The 19,833-nt window shown below is 41.2% G+C and overlaps 2 protein-coding genes across 2 annotated transcripts in view; one reads left to right on the top strand and one right to left on the bottom strand.

Annotated features, from left to right (window-relative positions):
- Positions 1-19,565, bottom strand: part of LOC105453737 — a 44,873-nt gene extending 25,308 nt beyond the window's left edge. Inside the window, exons 1-2 of the mRNA XM_011695921.1 lie at positions 19,464-19,565; positions 13,581-13,693 (exon numbers count right to left, since the gene is read on the bottom strand). Of these exons, the coding sequence (XP_011694223.1) occupies positions 13,581-13,693; positions 19,464-19,547 (197 nt within the window). The 5' untranslated portion in view covers positions 19,548-19,565. The remainder of the gene's footprint in view (positions 1-13,580; positions 13,694-19,463) is intronic.
- The window catches only part of LOC105453636, a 183,284-nt gene continuing 177,104 nt past the window's right edge, over positions 13,654-19,833 (top strand). Inside the window, exon 1 of the mRNA XM_011695766.1 lies at positions 13,654-13,712. The gene's annotated coding sequence lies outside the window, so the exon portion shown is untranslated. The remainder of the gene's footprint in view (positions 13,713-19,833) is intronic.

Here is a 19,833-nt window from a genome sequence, read left to right as displayed (position 1 = left end):
TATATATATATATATATATATAGGTATATATAGTGTATAATATACAAATCATTCTATCTAAAAAAGGCTTGCAATGTTAAATCAATACTCGAATTATCAAAAGTCTCTTTTATAGTTGGCTCTTTTTCGCGACGCTAATTGCCTGATTGGTCTTCTCGCTACGCTAACTTTGTATGGGAGCGGCTGTCACCGCATATTTTGACAGTTGTACGTATCGAAGAATTAATAGTGTAACTGTGTGTATTTAAAATTGTATAATGTTAATATAAAATGCTTATAATTTCCAAAATGTAATGTAACACTCGGAGATTATTCAATAATCTATCGTGCAACGTCTATAAATATCACAATTGTTTTGTGACCTGGATAATCTCTTTTCTGTCACAAATAAGTAATACGAATCATTGTCCCGTAAAGTGTGCGGATTAATACAGACATAGACGTCACTTCTGTTTTATTGGCATTGTAATCGAGTTTAGAATGGATTTATTGTTTTTAATTCGATTTTGTTCACTGACACAATCTGAACGTAATTTTATTATGCACTTACGAATCTCCTACTTTAGCACATTGAACATTTGTGTTTATTTTTTACTTCTTTTTAAGCAATCATCCATTTATACAATTTATATAAACAAGAAAAAAGGACAAATGTACATTCACGCTACGTGTATTTATGTTTGGAAAAAGTGTATGCAGTAATTAAATATCTTATGACGAGTTTAAAACCACATATGTAGTAATTAAACAAACATCAAAAGCTTTGCTTTATATGTTTGATTACAATAATTATAATAATAAATGAGTAATTTATCATAATGCTGCAAATAAGATATAATAATAAATTTACGCTTGCGACTTAATTTGCATTTCACATCACTATTTACATTTTCGACTTTGTTGCAAAGATAACTCAAGTTTTACATTAATTAACATAGATATATTTATTTCGAAATTATCCCATAGCAGAATTACCAATGAACGTCCACTATTTTCGACAAACACAATCCTGATTTATGTAATAATGAGAAATGGTACAAGTCTTTATTTCAAACAATACATAATTACATTACTCGGAATGAACGTACTGCATATAGATTTACGTCATTCGTTGTACCTATATACATATGGTATCGCGCTGCAAGATCGCGATTAGTAAAATACAGTAATTTGAAGTACGAAAGAAGCGACTACGAAACTACTTAGACAGTTTGACGACCTCGAGTCGAAGGGGCAATGTTAAGCAAATCGTCATTTCGTTCGCTCGGAGCCACCGACGTTCGGGGGCTTGGGGCGCAGGGGGAAAAAATGGCACGGGAACTTGCACGGTTTCTCTACCGCGTCTTCTTGCATCTTTACGGCTTAACGATAGCGGCATGCACTCGCGTAGAGCGGATTTGCGCCAGCTACCAGCCAGTTTCGAAAGGGTCGTTACGCGTTGTAAAATAGTTGAGAGGGGTTATAAAGATGGTCGACGGGATACATATGCACGAAGTGCACGAAGTGGCCGTGATATTTTTACGTTTTCTCGAATAATTTCCGGTAGGTGGATCGGACTTAACGTACTCCTCCGTGCACGGAAGAGGCCGGGGAAGGGGAGGGGGGGGAGCGAAGTCGTCCTATATCTTTCCTCGTCGATTCCGGTTCAATTTGAGCCCACGGCGCCCGAGTGTGTGTGTGTCCCCCGACTCTCTCTCTCTCTCTCTCTCTCTCTCTCTCTCTCTCTCTCTCTCTCTCTCTCTCTCTCTCTCTCTCTCTCTCTCTCTCTCTCTTTCTTGAGCCCGAAGATCGGCACGTGCAATAGCAATTTCTCAGGAACTTTACAATCTACCCCCGGCCTCCACCACTCGACGCGAGAACTCTCCGTTCCGCGAGCGCGAGAGATGAGGCTGGATCGTTTCCTCCTTTTCGACACTACGCCGCGCCATCGGTACACGCGCACGTTCTACACTGCGAGTTGCCATGTAAAAGTCGGCGGCGGCGGCGCTAATCGACATTCGTATTATCTCGTTTCGATAGATCGGCGTTACCTCTCGTATGTTTCCGCGATTGGCGCGCTTGAATTATGCATAAGCCGTTGTCGAAAACTTATGTACGCTTAATTCTACATATGTTTAATGCTCGACTATTAAATAATAATTTCCAATACTCGTGACAGCTTCAAGTAGTCGCGACAAATTGATTTTTCTCCGTCATATAATGTATACACGCTCAATATGTAATTATTACATCCGTCAGTTGTATTTATTATTCATACAAATATGTACGAATATTCATCTGGCAAGCTGAAAATGTATTCTGATAATACGTATAACTTAAATACCAGTAACGAACGGATTTGGCACTAACGTACATTGCTTCTCTGACCACTAAGCGGGTTTGGCATTATCAAAGCACGGAATAAAAGTACGGATTAACATTTGGCCGACTTAGCGTATAACAATTTGTAATATTATGAATAATTTTAATTTTTATTAATTTTGTTTAACTTGAGAGCAATATTCGTTGTAGAATTTTCGATTCTTCTATTGTATCTTATTACGTAAATTTTTTAATAGCGGTATGAAGAGATAGAAAATACACATTTGTCGTTATAAAATCACATTAGTGAGGTTTGACGATGTCGATTCCATTGTCGACGTTACAAATTTTACAGCGGTTATTACTCTGATTCAATGAATGAGGTGATCTTTTCTGTAGAGGACTTTATATATAGTATTGTGGACGGCATAGAGTTCCAAACTGACAGAAGTATGTTCTAATTAGCAGTTCACAAAGGCCTCCAACGGCTCCAACGTTGCGGGGACGCGTATCATGATTTTCAACTTCACACGTATTATGACTCGTAATTATCGCAACAGGTATACACGTGCATATCGCATTAATATACCTATGTCGAGTGCCTTTTTAGTGCGATAGCTTTATTAGTAGTTTTCAAATGAACACAATATTGAAACAAATCAATTTCACTTTATCAATTGTATATAGATATAGATCTTATAATTTTTAGACTTAAAAGTTTATATTTGTTTTTCGTAAATCTGGAAACTCGATCCGGCTTGGCCGGATTTTAAAGTTTTCAAACTGTGTCATACTTTTCCCGAGTGTGATCCCCTAAGTCTAAAAATTTTCGAGAAATTTTTAGAAAATAATTCTTTTTCTAATAGAGCCACCATTGCTATGCGTTTGTATCGAGTGATTTGTATTAACGTAGCGAACAAAGCGGGATAATTTACTGCATTTTTTTGCACAGCCGCCGCTGTGCTGGTTACTCACCGTGAAAAATAAAGCAAGTCGTAATTAATATAAGTGCATTTCCTAATTTTTGTTTTTTAACAAAGTTGTCGGCGATGATGTTACTCTTTCACGTACATCAGCGGCGGCGCTTCATCCACAAAATTCTGTAAACTCTTTTTTCCGGATTTATTACCGCCGTTAATAAATTCCGCGTTTCCGCGGAATTTAGAATTTCGCAATTTGCCATCCGCAGCTATTAATCACTATTTTATTATCTTCCGCATGCTTAACGTAGCTCAAACCACGAGTTTAAGAAAAAAAAAATATATAATCACGCGGTAATTAGGCTCCGCGGATGTATTACGTGGTTCTCTCTGTCTGCGATATTTATATCTGCTATCCAACGTTTACCGACGTTCATACGAAGATAACGAACGGCTGCAGCTTTCAATGTTAGATTCACCCGGCCGCAGTTTTATTCGTTTAGATCGGTTACATGATGCGAACGGTGTGTTCTCTTCTCATGGTTCTCGACAAAGCGCGTAGCGACTCCACGGAAACTTCCTCGAGTGGCGTAAATCATGGACGAAGGTTAAAGCTTTCCGATAATCCTCCATATATCACGTGAAGCGTAAGGTTCAAATTAACGTAAATGCGGTTTTCGCCCTCTGAATCCAGTAATTGTTGCTTCTATCTAGGGACGGACGGTTTCGCCACTCGCTCCGTTACTTGGAACTTGTTCCTCTTGTTATATTACTCTTAACCTATTACTATCCGAGGACTGGAATTTCCTGCTCACCGCACGGGGGGTGAACTTGAATTTTAAACGCGCGTATATACGCTCTCGACGGATCAGTATTTCTCGGTGCGGTGCATTTCAAAATAAACGAAACGCCCGGAGAGAGGAGGGGAGACAATGAAATGATAATTAGGTTTCTCGTTAAAGTGCAAATTAGTATCAGAATATAAGTTTCTATATTTGATCTTAATACCTTTTTAATATGGTATATATAGACAGGCGAAATTAAATGTTTCAGAAAATGTATACATTTGCATCTGTATCTGCGGATATTCAGCAACGTAACGTAATTCGAGATTAAACAACTGTTAAATGATGTTTCATAGAAATTAAATTGTAATTACCGGTGTAATAAAAGGCGTATAATTGGTCTCGGCCAATGATCCGAGCTCTAACTGGTTGAAACTGTGATTGGAAATTGGTGTTCTTTATATGCGAAAGAAAGTGAAGACGAGCGGAGCTTAATGATTCTGAATATTCATACGGGGCATTTGCATATCTTGCGGTGTATAACGTATTGATTTGTCTCGTATTTTCCTCATTGTGCACCATTTAACGGAGTCGATGTTTCCTCTCTCTCTCTCTCTCTCTCTCTCTCTCTCTCTCTCTCTCTCTTTATGATATAATGAGAAAAAACGTATTAGCCCAGATTTATTTCTTACTCAAACAAACAAACAAACAAAAAAATCGCTAATTTTTCATCCTGATTCAGATTAATTGATACCAACGTAATTAGAATTCCTGCTGCATTTGTCATTGTGCTTCGTCGCGCACGCTAAGCGCACATAATTAGCTTGTTCTATTCCAACATTTATTATCGTAATGAATTCGTGGCTGGTTTTAGGAATTAGTCTCTCGCTCATCCGAGGACGAGGAGTCGGATGACAAATGCATGCCTTTGTTCCGCGTTCATTGAATGGATCCATCTGCGGGATTGGGCAATATAGGCGTCAGAAAAACGAAGCGCATCTATCCTGAGCGTTGGAGAAGCGGGGGCGTCATGGGACAATAATATATCGCCATATAAGCTATTGATCGATATCGCGAGTATGTATGCAAAGTACGCACCGCGGCCGCACGTTCTCCGGCCGTTCGCTCGCAGTGCAGCGCGATCCCCCTCCTCCCCCGAGCGCGAGTGCGTGACGCGGCCGTTTTTATTTTTTATTATTTTCCCGAACTCTTTTGCGGAGTTGCGTGCGGTGGCCTCATTCCGCGACGCGTGGAATATTAAAGACAGAGTCCCCCGGGCGGAAGCTCGATAAAATTATACCGATGCGATCCCCGGTACGCCACCCCCTCCTCCGCTCTCCCCTCAGGACGAGGGCGATATTCCGCGTATTAAACGCAATTTTCACGGGATATTGAACAGTCGCGATATACCCTGATCTTGACGCGCGCCGCGCGCGGCGATATATTGGTCGCGGCCCCAACGACAGCGCGGCACGCGGCCGTTTACGTTGGTGGCGTTGCATGACGTTTCGGTATGCCATTAGAGGAATATCGAGTGTCGCGGCGGGGAATATCCGCCCTAACGACAGGAGGACGGTGAACGCGCGCGGCGCGCGTATACGCGCAATCGATCGTTTAATTGCGGTCACGTAGGGAAGAGTTAACCGTTTTGTTAATAAGCACGTCAGACAGCGTCGTGCGGAAGTCGATAGCGGCGAGGAGGAGGAGGAGGAGGAGGAGGAGGAGGGAGGGGAGAGTTATCGCGGTATCATCGAGGTTTAGTCGCGATAGAGCGGTTGAGGATTATTCGTCGTAAGTGGCTCTCCGCCGGAATTTCCGCCATTGGCCCGGAATAACGCATTTACGTCTCAGAAGGTTGCGCGCAGGTCCACCAGATGCAAACTGTTGTGCATAATAATAATATGCGTATTACGCCGTAAGGATACTCGCAAATTCGCGTACGCCGCGCGCGCAAAAGTTGCTCTCCCCTGATGCTCGGCTAATTTCAATCTTCCCGAACGTTATTAAACTTTCCCCGAAAGTTACGTGCCGTTCAGTATATGTACTATATACCTAGTCAACGTAACGGTTTTCACATATACATGGAAACGGCAAATCGGCAACCCCGCGCTCTTATCGCTCCGGGGAATTTCCGAAAAACTTTCGAATCCCGCAAACGAATCTAGAGATGGAAATTCTGTAGCGGCAAACGTCTCCGAGGGGTGTACCGCGTTTCTCTCTATCTCTTACTTCCCTCCTTATAAGATACGCGTGATTGAAAAAGAATCTTTTTATCTTTACATTATGAAAATCTTTCTTCACGTGAAAACTTATATTAAGACCTCCCTCCTCCCCCGCTGCAGTCTGTTAGAATATCTAATATAATCGTGTAGCGCAGTAAATAATTCAAACGTCGGTTCTTCGCAAAAAAAAGAAGTTAGAATTGAACGCGAGAAGAGCAACATGTCTTTTTCATATTTCCGTGTTCCATATTTCCAATTAAAACCGATAGTTTTACTTTGATGTTTTCCGACGAACGGCGGCGGCGTGCAAGCAGCTAACCATTTAGCAAAGCACGATTATTGCTCATTTTGCGGAGGCATCATCTGTAAATAATGTGCGCCATTTCTCTGCAAAAGTATACGCACGGCCGCGACAAAGCCGATCGATATTTCATTTGGTGGCTAGCCGCTTTAAACCTCGGGACGTGTTGCCACAAGACTGGATTGCTTTGCTGGACAGTACTGAGTTATATTGCAGTCTGTAGCAAGGATGTTGACAGACACTTCATTAGAGTTCATACAATTTTACGTCGTTTATTTATTTCTTTGAATTCACTTCAACAAATGTACGAATTTCCTTTCTGTGCGTCGATAATTTCTGAATCCATTCAAGATATGGTACAGTTCTTTTATGTTTTAATTCCGTTTAATTTCGTTTGATTTAACCGTTTTTGATTTATCGATGCGATTGGGTACGTAAAATTTGTTGTATTTGCCCCGCACAATTTGACGCATTTAAAATACACGCATTTATATGCACGCACGCACGCACGCACACACGCAGCCAGAATTCAGAATGTATCTCGCGCGCACACCGATTTTCGATTCTGCCTTTACACGGTGAAACTTTTGCGAAAGTAGTTTCTTGGAGATCTTCATGTAACTTGGAAGGTTGATATCAAGTAGTTGTTAGCTCCGCTTCCCAAGGAAAGTAGTGGAGTGCATCGTATCGCGCATTGCAGCCGAAAAGAAAGTCTCTGAAATGTAAGACAGGGGCAAAAAAAAAACTTCACGTATAATTTACATAAAAATAAAAGAGCCACGTAGAGGGAAGTTGAGGCTCGAATACGACTTTCTTTTATATAGAAAGTTCGCTACGAGTAATTTGTCGTGCGCAACAGTAATGTTTCAAATAACTTTGAACGTGCAGTCAGCGATATAGAGAGCGATATAACGATCAAGGTGATAATCAAAGTTCGTAGAGGGAAGGCGTGCTATTTGCGAACCGATAAGTGAACCCCCTTCAGATAAGTCGAACGTTAAGTCGAATCCGATAAGTCGCCGGTATCGATCTGATGCACATACTTACTTTGCCACGTATATTTATCTCTTTTTACACAGTAATATCTACACTCGGAGAAGATACCGACGTGCTTTTAGGGGGGGAGAGGAAGCATATGTTTGCAGACGATAAGATAATTTTGTGCTCGGGAGAGACGTTTTATGGATCGACAGATAAGCGGAAGATTGAAACGTAAGATTTATACAGCAATACAAAAAAAAATAATAAAAGATAAGTAAAAAGAAATTTCCGTTCAGATTTGTTTCCTAGCGATTTACGTGATTAAGTTACACCCTCGACTGAACTCCCATTTCAATATCTGCTCTCTAAAAATAAAAAGAAATGAGAGACACGAAAATGATATTGCTGCGTAACAGACCTTGCATTTCCGAATGTAGTTTGTTATATAATTAACTAATGTAATTATCCGTGTGACATAATGACATGTTGCTGCAAAATGAAAGATAGTAATATATAATAATACGCTGCTCGTTGAAATTTTTCCGGACGCACAAGTTACAATTTATGTTTTTTCCCTCTTGAACATTTTTGGATATTTAATGTGTTTTTTTGAGATAAAGTAAATACCTTATTTTTAAAATAACGGCAGTAACCCGTGGCTAATGTCGTTTATGTAACAGCCTTTTTGATATAAAACAGCGCCACGTAGCGATGCGACGAAAGCTATTACTCGAAAAGTTAAGGTGTTTCGACATACTAATAAATCACCCGTATCTACGTGCATATGACGGGGAGTGACGTCGGTACTTTCACGCAGTTTTACGGGCTTTGGACTTTTCAGCGGGCCATTTATAGCATATAGCTAATAATAAAGTTCTCATATGTCACAGCAGGAGCACTGAAAATATTATATGGAAGTTGACTCGAGGATATTATTAAAATAGATAAAACTTGAAAAGGATATGCAAGTACATGTTTATGCGACGTAACGAGGAGTTCGGTGTGTATATTCTTGAATGTTTATAAAAGCCTTTGCCTTAAAAGTGCAGCGAATCATTATTTTGGCTTGAAATAGCTATTCCCATTTTCTAATTCGAATACATTCTTCTGCGAATAAACGTTATTTTAAGAACGAGCGACGCGGAGCACGGCGCGCGATTTATTTCCTTTTCGCTTGACGCACAACGGTGTTCATTTAATTATTCAAATTACGCGCGACATAGCTCGCTGGAAATAGCTTTTATATCTAAGGGAGGTTGCGCTTCTCGCCCGTCGAATTTCTCAAGGAGGACATCTGAAAAACTGAGCTGTAGAAATCTTTCTGACCTGAACAAGACAATGCACTTCCTCGCTCGTCCCTCGTATTATCAGCTCGCACCCCCGTACGGTCTTTTACTATTATAGCCTTTGCTAAATCGGTTTTGCATAATCCCGTTTGGAATCGGTTTTACTCGCGAGGATTCCGAGCGGATTGTACGTGCCGAATTTTTTTACACATTTTATTTCAACAAGTACAGAGACCGCTATGTCAATCTGGCCTATTATGTTTACGTTTAATTTACGCCTTATTAAATTCACATATTAAATTCACGTTTTCTGTTATTACATTGCGTTTTTTATTAGAGAGACGGGATAGAGTAAATTTTACGAACGGAAATTATGAACAATGTTTGTACATACGTATCTTTTTTTCGTTTCCTTTTTTTTTATTATCTTTACAAGTCTCAGCCAACCGTTAGCTTTTCACCGTTACTCTTATCCGATTATCTTATTGATCACAAATAATTTTTGTGGCATTTCGAAACGAATACCTGTTACACTTTAATTCAAGTACGCTCGTCCGTACCCGCGCGGAGATATAAAAGAAGAACTCGTTTTTGTGTGGGTTATCTATTGGGATGTACACGGTACGTTCTCCCGGTACTGTCTGATCAAATCAAATGCGAGAGAGCGAGCAGTCCGCTTGGAATTCTCCGAGGCTCGATATAAATTCTCGACTATTGGTTGCGCGCAGGAGAAAATCAGATTAAGGAGCGCGCAGAACGATTTACCAATAACGTGTCGAAGGAATTTTTTTTTTTTGCGCGCGCGATACCAACGGGCGAGCGTGGCGGCGAAAGGGAGATGAAATCGATAGGATTAGTGGAATTGTGACAAGGGCGTTTCTCCTGGGGTGACGCGCGTACACATACGGCGGGGAGGAAAACGCGCGGCGCCCGCGAAGCGGAATTCAGCCCGCCTGATGCATCTGTGTGTAACCGCGGCTCTGAAATTACGCAACAAGCGCACGTCCATCTTGCTCGTCGGCTCGATGCGCCCCGTCCCGAATGCATATTGCCGTAATAATCCATAAACAGCGGCGTCATCGGTGGCGTTTGGCATTATCGGATTTGTAAACTGGCCAACGTTTGTGACGCGGTACGGTAAACTCATTGACGTTCAAATATTCTCCTCCCTACCTCTCCAATTTCCCCGGGCACTTCGGCCCATCCCGCTGTCGTCGTAGTGTAATCGTAGTGCGGCATACATGCATACTGATGCACGCGGATCCGACATAGTTGTCTCCGTTCCGCGGAACAATTCATGGAACTATATACGCGAAACTGAAGAGTCTTTGCGCGGAAATCGGGTCCCGACGATACACCGCTGACCTTAATTTCGCCCAGCTCAATTTCATTAGCGATACCGACATTCGACGTCGGCCAGAAATGAGCGAGAGCTTGTTCGCCAAATTCCTAAGAAAATTATGGGCTGTCATAGATAAAACCTCGGATAAAACATGACAAATGTTAGAAATATATATATATATATATATATATATATATATCCATCCTAAATATTCAAACAGTAATTTATGAGATATCAAGCAAATGTGATTGTTTTAAAATATAGGTAGGCACTTCAAAAATTCACTTAACTTTTTTAACAGATTTTATTTTGAATTATATTTTGAAAGGGATAATTATACGCACACGTGTTTATATTGGTGACGCGCATCGACAAGACTACATATAATTTTGTGTAATTTATGGACAACGGCGACTAGTTTCTAATTAGCGATGCGTATGAAATTTCAGTGGAATGAAAAGTGAACCATGACGGCTGAAATTACATAGGTGCTTCTACGCAGGACGACAAGTTGGCTTATCGATTAAGATTGAATCTAATGGCTAACAGCTATATATTGAATTATAGAGATTATTCGCTAGAGATTATTTTTGTAACAAGAGAATTTGATATTTTGCACACGGGCGATTTGTACGTACTGTGTCGAGAGTTTACTACGCGCGGGCGTAATGATAGTGTTGCGGTTTGTCGAATTAAAATCATGTAACTATGTAGCAAAGTAACCGTTGCAACATCATTATTACCGGGCAGGTCGAGTTTTGTGTTTATTCGACAAAATCCGCGGCCATAAACAAAGTCGGAGCGATACAACTTTCTCGGGCAATAATCCGTCGGATTTATCACTGAACTTTTAGATTCAGGCAGCCACGCCTGTATACACTTGCATCGTATCCGTTTACGAGATGACTCGACCAGCTGCAATTTCCTACTCTAGCGGGGGGGGGGGAGGAGGTGTCAAAGTTCCGATGCTATCCAAGTTTGTACGATTTCCTTCGCGCATCTTCCCGGAATTACGATCGAATTTCGGTATCGATACGTAACTTCTTGAAGTATAATCGAAAATATCTTTCAATATTATATATATGTATTTTTTAAACAATATTAATTTAAACTAGACCGCGCATGTGAAAATACAAATTTGAAAGCGCCTTCTATGGTCACGGCTGAATCTTGGTATCTAATAAATTCTATAGACCCTAAGATCCAGCCGTGACTGTATAGAAGGTGCTTTTAAATTTATTTACTCTCTAAAAGTGAATCATTATCGGAATTATCACCGAGTTTCGGTTTATATCATTTTCCAATGGCATACTTTGAACTGTGATAAGCAGTGACTAGGTATTTCAATGTTGTTTCAGTGATAATGTACTGATTCAGACAGTGACTATCACTAAAGGACAATGAATTTCAACTCTCTCAAAACTGTTTGACAGTGAAATTTACTGTTTTTTTAGCGTTTTTGAAATTGTTTATCACTGTTTATTACAGTTCAAGATATGTCACTGAAAAATGATATACACTGAAAATCAGTGATGCTTCCATTGATTCACTTTTAGAGAGTATGTATTTTGTTTTAACTTTTTACACAAATCCAGTAAATGATAATATTCATTTGAAGCCAAAAATAATTTCCACATGTTACACGATACCCGCCAGAGTGTATATACTATCGTATGTACGTCGTAGTACGAAACTTATATCCTAATACGGCAGCGCACGGGTCGAATTCATTTATTTTTGTTGGAACGAAAGTGTCCCTCTCTCGCTAGGGCTCCCAGAGTTCTCGAACGTGATCGCGCGCGATGAGATACGAGTCTGAAGCGCCGTAATGTTGGCGATGGAAAGAGCTACGGGCACGTACGCGTTTTAAGCGAGTCCCAAGTTAGAAATCCGATGGAAGTCGTGATTTCGGCGTGGCCCCGCGGGGGAAAACGCGCGCGGCGATTCTCGCGCCGGGGGATGACGCGAATCACGTACGCGCGTATGTAAGATCCGCCGGCGCGCAGGGTAAACGAGAAAGAGTAGGTGTGTACTCAGGCAAAGGGGGTGTGGGAGGGGGTGGGGAACGCGAAAAGTATGTGTGCTCAACGAACGATCGCGGCCGCGGCGAAATTATGAGGGCGCGCGCGCTGCAGCAGCGGCTGCAGCGGCAGCGGTCGACCGCTTTGTGTGCATAGCAAACGCATCGAGCCGAGGGTAACTTGGACCCCGACGAACGCGGGGTATCCGCGTAACGAAATAATTTAGCAGCGCTGATCGCGCGCGAACGCGATGCGCGCCGATACGCGCCGGCTATCAATTATTGTCGCTAATAATTTCATCGCGTGTCCGACCGACATTGCGGCGCGGCGAAAACGACGTGACGTACGCTCGTCCCACTAACCGATACCATCTGATCCCGGCTGACTTGTCGACCGACCGTTATTGCCCCGTTATTGATACGACGTGAAAATGCATCCCGATTCCATTTATTATACATTTTGTACACGCGCCGCGCACGCGGCATTAACGGAATTTTCGCCGGTGTGTGTTTACACGCGACTTCGTTTTGGACCGTGTAAATCCTCCTGCCTGCTTGAAATTGGCAATTAGTTGGCCACCGTGTCTTTGCGGCGGTTCCGCGCCGGAAACATTTCCGGATAAATAATTGCCAATTCCGCCATGTCCCGCGAAAGGATTGGACTTCACGTGGCAGGTCATTCTCTTTCATTTACGAGAACGTATAGCACGTAATTTGGCTGCACGTGGGAGGGCAGATCGCGCGCGAACATTAAGATCTCCGCTAATATACGTGCTAGGACATGAGTTCAATTGTTTAACAAACGGACGTTACATCTTGAATGAACTTTAATCCGCGGGAAAAAAACTTTATTCCACCTCTCAGAAATAGTCTTCACTCAATGCCATTAATTAAAACTAAATTGCGTTTGCACAAGTCTACATTAAACTCGAACCGCAAAAAATTTCAACTTTATATTTCTGTAATAGTAATTATACAGTTAAGAACTTTAAAATGTAATTTATCTCTTAACTAGCAAGAAATACTTTTCTTCTTTTTTAACTATTTCCATTACTTTGCAAGATCACGTAGTTAACGGAAAAAAAGGATTGGTGCATTCAAGAATGAAGTACATATAGACGTAAATCAAGATGGGAAATGTATCTTCTCGGATGTGTTTTTTTTTAATCTTCATGAAGCGCCTATCTTTACAAGGCGTTTTCGAATTTCCGCTCATAGGTACGAGCATAGGTACGCTGCCGTGAAAAGCGTTCTTTCCTGCCAATATCCCCCGCGAATATTCGGCGCGAGCGAGCGGGAAACGTATTTTCCGGTGTATCCAGCGCGATTCTCTCACCTCACATACCTCACATGATTCTTTTATTTCTTGACTCTGCAGTCGGTCTTTAGTCTTGAAACAATGCAACTTTTCTCTTTCAGTACAGTCGTAGTAGAACCTGACATCGTGGTTGTTCTCGTAATTCAACATTCGAACAAATGACGGAGCAAATTGTACTGCTAATTGAAGGCACGGGGAAAGTCACATCAGGATCAGCCTTTTAACATTGAGAACACGTAAGTTTGTATCAAAATTTCCAGTATAAATATTCACTGAAATTCAGTCGAACGCAAAATACAATTATAGTCTCTCTCAAAAAGGCAACTCCATTGCAATGCAATACAAGTCAAAGAAATTCACAACTTATCTCACTTCCGAGATTTCATTTTCTGATTAACTTGTGGTTCAGATATTTAATTTAAACTTTATCTGATTTTGTTGTAAAAATTATGTTTTGCAATTTATGATTAAATCATCATTAAACTGATTATTTTGTACAGTTGTAATTTTATAATTATTGATCACAAAATCATCAGTTTAATGAATCATTAACAAATGACAATTATATTATCAGGATAAGCCTAACCACAATCAGAAAATGAAAAACCGAGTTTAACATATATAAGTTAGACTTTTTTTTTATTATCAACGACTAATTTGCTTGCTTTACGCATTTACGCGATCCATCTTTATCGATCCATCTTACACGTAAAACAAAAATCGAGGGGTCAACCACTATGATAATCACTGTATACATTTCTTTAGAAATATATTATTGACAATACAGTAATGATTTCAAACAGGCAATGCTAGTAATATACTAGCAATATGCTAACAAAACATAGCAATATATTAGCAATACTTGGCAATACTGTTTTTTAATTGATAGCAGTTACTTACTGACATTACTGACATTACGAAAACAATATTAGCAATACAATAGCAATGCTAGCAATAAAATGTGCTGTCATAATTGCCATAATTAGCAATCACCGTACATTTTTTTAGTAGTGGTTGACCTTTCGACAAAAATTGAGAATAAGGACTTATTTGTTAGATAGTTTTCTGCTTCGGCAAACTAAACGTCTATACAAGGATACCTCGTGTTCCCTTCGGGAGCCTACAAAATTATTTTACGTGTATATGCATTACTTTGCCAGTGCACACGAGTCACATTAAATAACTACTAATTTACGAAACAGTGATATTTTCAAACACCTGAAAAGGCAATTCAATTATCTTTTGCAACGGTACGTTGCTGCAGTGCAGGACGCTCGGCGCAATCGGTCGTGAGATGCTAAAGAGAGCGTGCGCCTGAAAGTTTAGTTCTTCCGTGGAACATTTGAATGCTTCATTTATTCGACTCTCCGTTATGATCTCGTTAAAACTCGGCGAGATATTCTTGCGCAGACACGCGCGAGATACGCCCGCGTTCGTTGCTCTGCGGGAGGACATAAAAATCTGCAATCTTCTTAATTTCGACGAAAGATACGCGACGTAATATGGTTTGAATGCAGTCGTCCGATGAACGAATCGTTATGAACGAATCATCAGAAAAAAAAATTCGAACTACAATATTTTCAAAAAATCACCAGGAATTATCTTAGACATGTACTACTGGAAGGAGAATTGTCTATACCATTCGAGCTGAAGCTAACATCTGTGCGAAAGAGACAGGTATAGTTCCCAATTAACTGTAATGCGCATATGCCCTCACTTAGTTCCGTTTTTCATTTTTTTTTAATTTTCGAAAAAAAAAAAAAAGAAATTAGGCAAAACGGGCTGAATGGGGATTGAATGGCACAATGGCGTATTACAGTCAATTGGGAATCTATATCTTTCTCTCTCGCACAGATGTTGGCTTCACGTTCAGCACTCAATTCTCTTTACAGTAATATATGTTCCAAGGGGATTATAGATATGGGTACGAAATGGAACTGTTTCGATTATTTAAAGTGAAACCAACTTTACAGAGAAGGGACATTTTATCAATTTCGCGATAGAGATAAAGATATTCACGGGAGATCTTTTTAAAAATTCATAAACTTTTGTTTACGAAGTTATACAATTCTCTCTCACTATACTTTTGAAATGTTTTTTATTCGTTTAACATTTCATGCGACAAGGAGTCTCATTATTGAAACCACGAGACGACACGATATTGTACATTTCTAGATCACAGATTAAAATTCAACTGGAATCGTGACAAAACGAGTTTGTCGAGATGAATTTTGTTTTGTCAAATTGATTGATCGACAATAGTCTCGTGGACGTTTTATTTCGGAATTTTTGTCTATAATGCCCGAGCGCCTTTTTTTTAAATTCTCTCTCCGTTTAAGTAGCGTCCGCTCGTCGAATAGAATTTTCGATGTGAGGCATTCATAAAACACGAGGCGCCCTGAAGAGTGTGACGCTTATTCCGTCAACGGCAACGAATATTAACGATAAGTCTTAAGCACCGGGATAAAACCCGTGGCGGCCCCCCGGCTTCGAAAGCGGATCGATATACACAAGCGTGTGTTGTTCCTCCTGTTTGCAGTGCATATAAATTCTGTTTTAATGCGATATTAGGTTTTCCATCGAGCGAGGTGCGATTCACCTAAAGTAGCTTGAGGGAGGCATCTCATTCTCCACTAACTCTACTTGAACCGTAAATCGCGATCGGCATAGATTGTCGTAACCGGTCGCGCATAGAACCGACCTTTATAAGCAGGATTCATTTGGGAATGCGAATTTCAATTTGGCTTACCCGCGCGCGATCGTGCGAACCCAATCAACTATAGATCGAACTTGGGTATGTATATGTGGTTGTTTAGCCTCGGAGTCTAGAATCTCGAGGCACGTTTTCCTGCCTGCCTGCCTGCCCGGCTCCGTGCCGCGGGTCGATTGTTGGGTCGCTCTCAGGTAAGGCCCGTTCTCTCGGCGTTGCCACGTATACCAACGTACACCACGATGGGACTCAAAGCGCTCTACCTTCGGTTCTATTTGTGCACCGGACAGGTATGTCCAAAGATACAACGCCTACGAGTGCGAGCAGCCATTGTGCGCTGGTACGTACGTAATACTGTAGAATCGCCTTGTGGCAAAACCCCCTCTCTTTCTCACGCTCTCTCTGTCCTTCTCTCTCTCTCTCTTCTTCTGCCTCCCTCCCGCCGCCGCCGTTTCTCTTTCTCTCATTCTCCAGGAAGACGGGCAAGCTGATCCATCTGTACGAACTGCCGCGCCGCATTGTTCTCAAATGGTACAGCTGGCTCCCTCGTACTCTCCCGTACGTCGATGCCCGGGCGCGTGTTCGCGTACGGACGCTTTGTGCTCGTCTGACGTGCCACCGCGCTCGACGATGACGCCTTGACGGTGTCGCGGGCGCGTATACGAACGTATAATTATTTCAGACGATAATTAACGTCGTGCACGAGAATTCGACGTTCGAGTTCCTCATTTCCTGTCCCTCCCGCGAACAGGAAACGGAGAAGAATCCGGCACGTACCTATATGCACGTCCTATCGGTCCTGCAGGCCTGGGACCGTCGCAAATTAGATTCGGTACGGTTCCCTTTTCTTCTAATATGTTATGTCCATGTGCCGTCTCGGAAAAGCTTTTGGCAAATAGAATTAAATGACAATGTGGCCCCGGGGCCCGGGAAAACTACGCTCGAGCGTTCCCAAAGCTAAATCTGACATAATTGGAAATAATTGGTGGCACTCAATTTTATTGGAGAGTGGATTGTGCAGACGAGTTCGTAAGAAGCATTGTCCGGTGGAAGGCACTTCGAGTTCGGTTGTTCACTATACACGGTACTCCGGTCTCGTGTCCTTCACGAAATTTACGGGGTCGCTTCGATCGATGGAAAATTTATTTGCCTGCTTACGTATAGTATCGCGACGAAGACAAACGCGTGGAATTATTTTGTGCATCAAGATGCGCCAAATTCATTCAAGGAGCTTAATGTATAGAACGGTCGCTATTATCGCATATAACGCAATTCCGATATTTTCGCTCGCGTTTGCCTTAAAAATATGATAATAAGATTACACGCTTTGAATTGCCGATATTCGCGATCTCATTCACGCAAATATAATTTCGACATAGTTATCTGCAATATTTGATATTGCGAAATGAAAATCCGTTATTTGCACGCATCGCCGTATCGCCGCAATAGCCGATAAAATTAATTGTCCGCAAGCATATTTAATTTTGCAGCGGGCGTACGTCTATCATATGAAATACAGCCGCGCCGGTAGGTCTCTGATACTTTGTTATTAAAAGGTTACGTTATTATAAAGCGGTCGGCGTCTCTCGTTTTACAAAACCGGCATCTCAATTTCTGTCACGTTTTGTTCGTCAATATTATTAATTGTTACTCGTTACGTATAAAAGACTCGTAAAATTATATCATAATATATACGCGCACATGCACACTTCATATGATATATTGAATGATAACTTTATATGTTTTGCAAAATAACCATTTGTCTATATAATAACAAAGTATTAAGTTTGTCATTTGATAATAATTCTCTTATGCAATCCCGTTTTAGCAATTTGATAGTGACGTTTTGATACCAATTTAAATTGATGCGTTATGTTGACGTTGATATAAACAGAAATATACGGAATTTAGTTCACTGAAACTGCCCTCGTTTCTATTCTAAATTATGGATTTGGCAATGAATCGATATTTCTTAATAATAGAAACAATGTCTAGAGCTCATATGTGCCGCAACGTTCCGTTTTTCGAAAATGCATAGGTGCACACATATTAAATCAGGGGCTCAGGAATTATATGAAAATGTGGAGGCCCCGAAAATGTACAGGTAGCCGTATTTCATCGTCGACAGGAATGAATTTACGGCCAAGCTGCAAAGAAACACTCATGATTGTTTATGGCAGCGAGGTTTTCCGTTGCGCGGCTTGGTCCCGCGATTCTTTTTCTTCCTTCGTTTTCGCACACATTTATGCATTCGCGAGAGAGCCGCGCAAACAGCTACGGGACTCTCATAAAAAACGAACCATTGTTCATCGAGTTTACCATTTTCCGCGTTTTCTTCGCCAGAGACGCGACTTTCATCCCCCGCGGGAGCCGGGGTTCGTTTTTCGAAGTTACGACTCACCCGGTACGTAGGACGCTTCGTGCACGGATATCTTATGGGGCGCGCTGTAGGGGAGGGGCGGCGGGAGAAAAGGGAGGAAGACTCTACATTACAATTACAGCGTAAAAAAGTTTAAGTCACTTAACATTTGTGCGCCGTACAACTATCCAGACGGCATTAAAAGTGGGAAGGTGCGCGAACACGTTTATGCAAACGCGGTGGAACGTCACGCGCGACTATGCGATATCTAATGCATAAGCATGCTACTAAAACACGCTATTCCATGATATTTCGAAATGCGGTTGCGGTCACTGGGTATTGTTTGACATTTTCTGAGTTATTCCAGTTAGTTATACTTGTGGAATTCAGGCGAAAAAAGGAAATCGCTGCAATTTTAATATGTTTTGCTATCCTCTATCATTTATCTTAACTGATAAAAATAATGCGAAGTCTGTATAACAAATAAAGATATAGATGATATATGATATAATTTTACGATAATCAATTTTTTAGTATTTACGCTTCTAAAATGTAAATATCATTATATATTTAAGTCGTTAAATATGTCGATCTAATATTTCTCCAATTTAATACTAGTCATTAATATTATGCAGTGTTAATTATTGCTACATGTCGAGCGTCTTTTAAACAATATTACAGGTATTCCCTGAGTGCTCGAAATTCGTCCACAGATGAGCCGTAGATCGGAGTCTACCACCATCACGTGTCGGAAGGTATTTGCAATGATTTATTTCGCAGACGAGTCTGTCTGCCTCGTAACGCCCCACCGGAACCCCGGCATTATGCGAGGGCGTATATGACTCCGAAGTTTCACGAGGATTCCGATATTTACTGCCTCGCGTGCCGGATAGAGTTCTTTATACCGATTTTACGTACCAGCTGTTGTGTTTCTATCCGTAACTCTGACTTTTTTCCGGGAAAAATGTAGGCCGCCACACACTTCGAGAACGCTCTGCACATGACGGTTTACTATGAGGATCATCGTCATCACAACGGACCCCTCCATCATATTTAGCCCTCTGTCAGTTACATTCCGGCACGCATTCTCCCCCGCTGGGTGGCCGAATTAAACACGCCGCGCGGTCCACTCGGGTTTACGTCTATCTGGAAATGGCTCTGCTAAAGGTAGCAGAATAATCGTTGATACAGTGCCATGTTTCATGGGAAACAGACGCGCATCGATGACTGTCTTTTTATTTTTCTCTCTCACGCTGGTAATTTATGATCTGTATTAAAATCGATCAAT

This window comes from Wasmannia auropunctata, unplaced genomic scaffold (genome assembly GCF_000956235.1).
Source record: "Wasmannia auropunctata unplaced genomic scaffold, wasmannia.A_1.0 LD335996.1, whole genome shotgun sequence".
In the NCBI taxonomy this organism is placed as follows: domain Eukaryota; kingdom Metazoa; phylum Arthropoda; class Insecta; order Hymenoptera; family Formicidae; genus Wasmannia; species Wasmannia auropunctata.
Note: the sequence above shows the minus strand (reverse complement) of the source record. Positions and strands in the feature narration are given on the sequence as shown.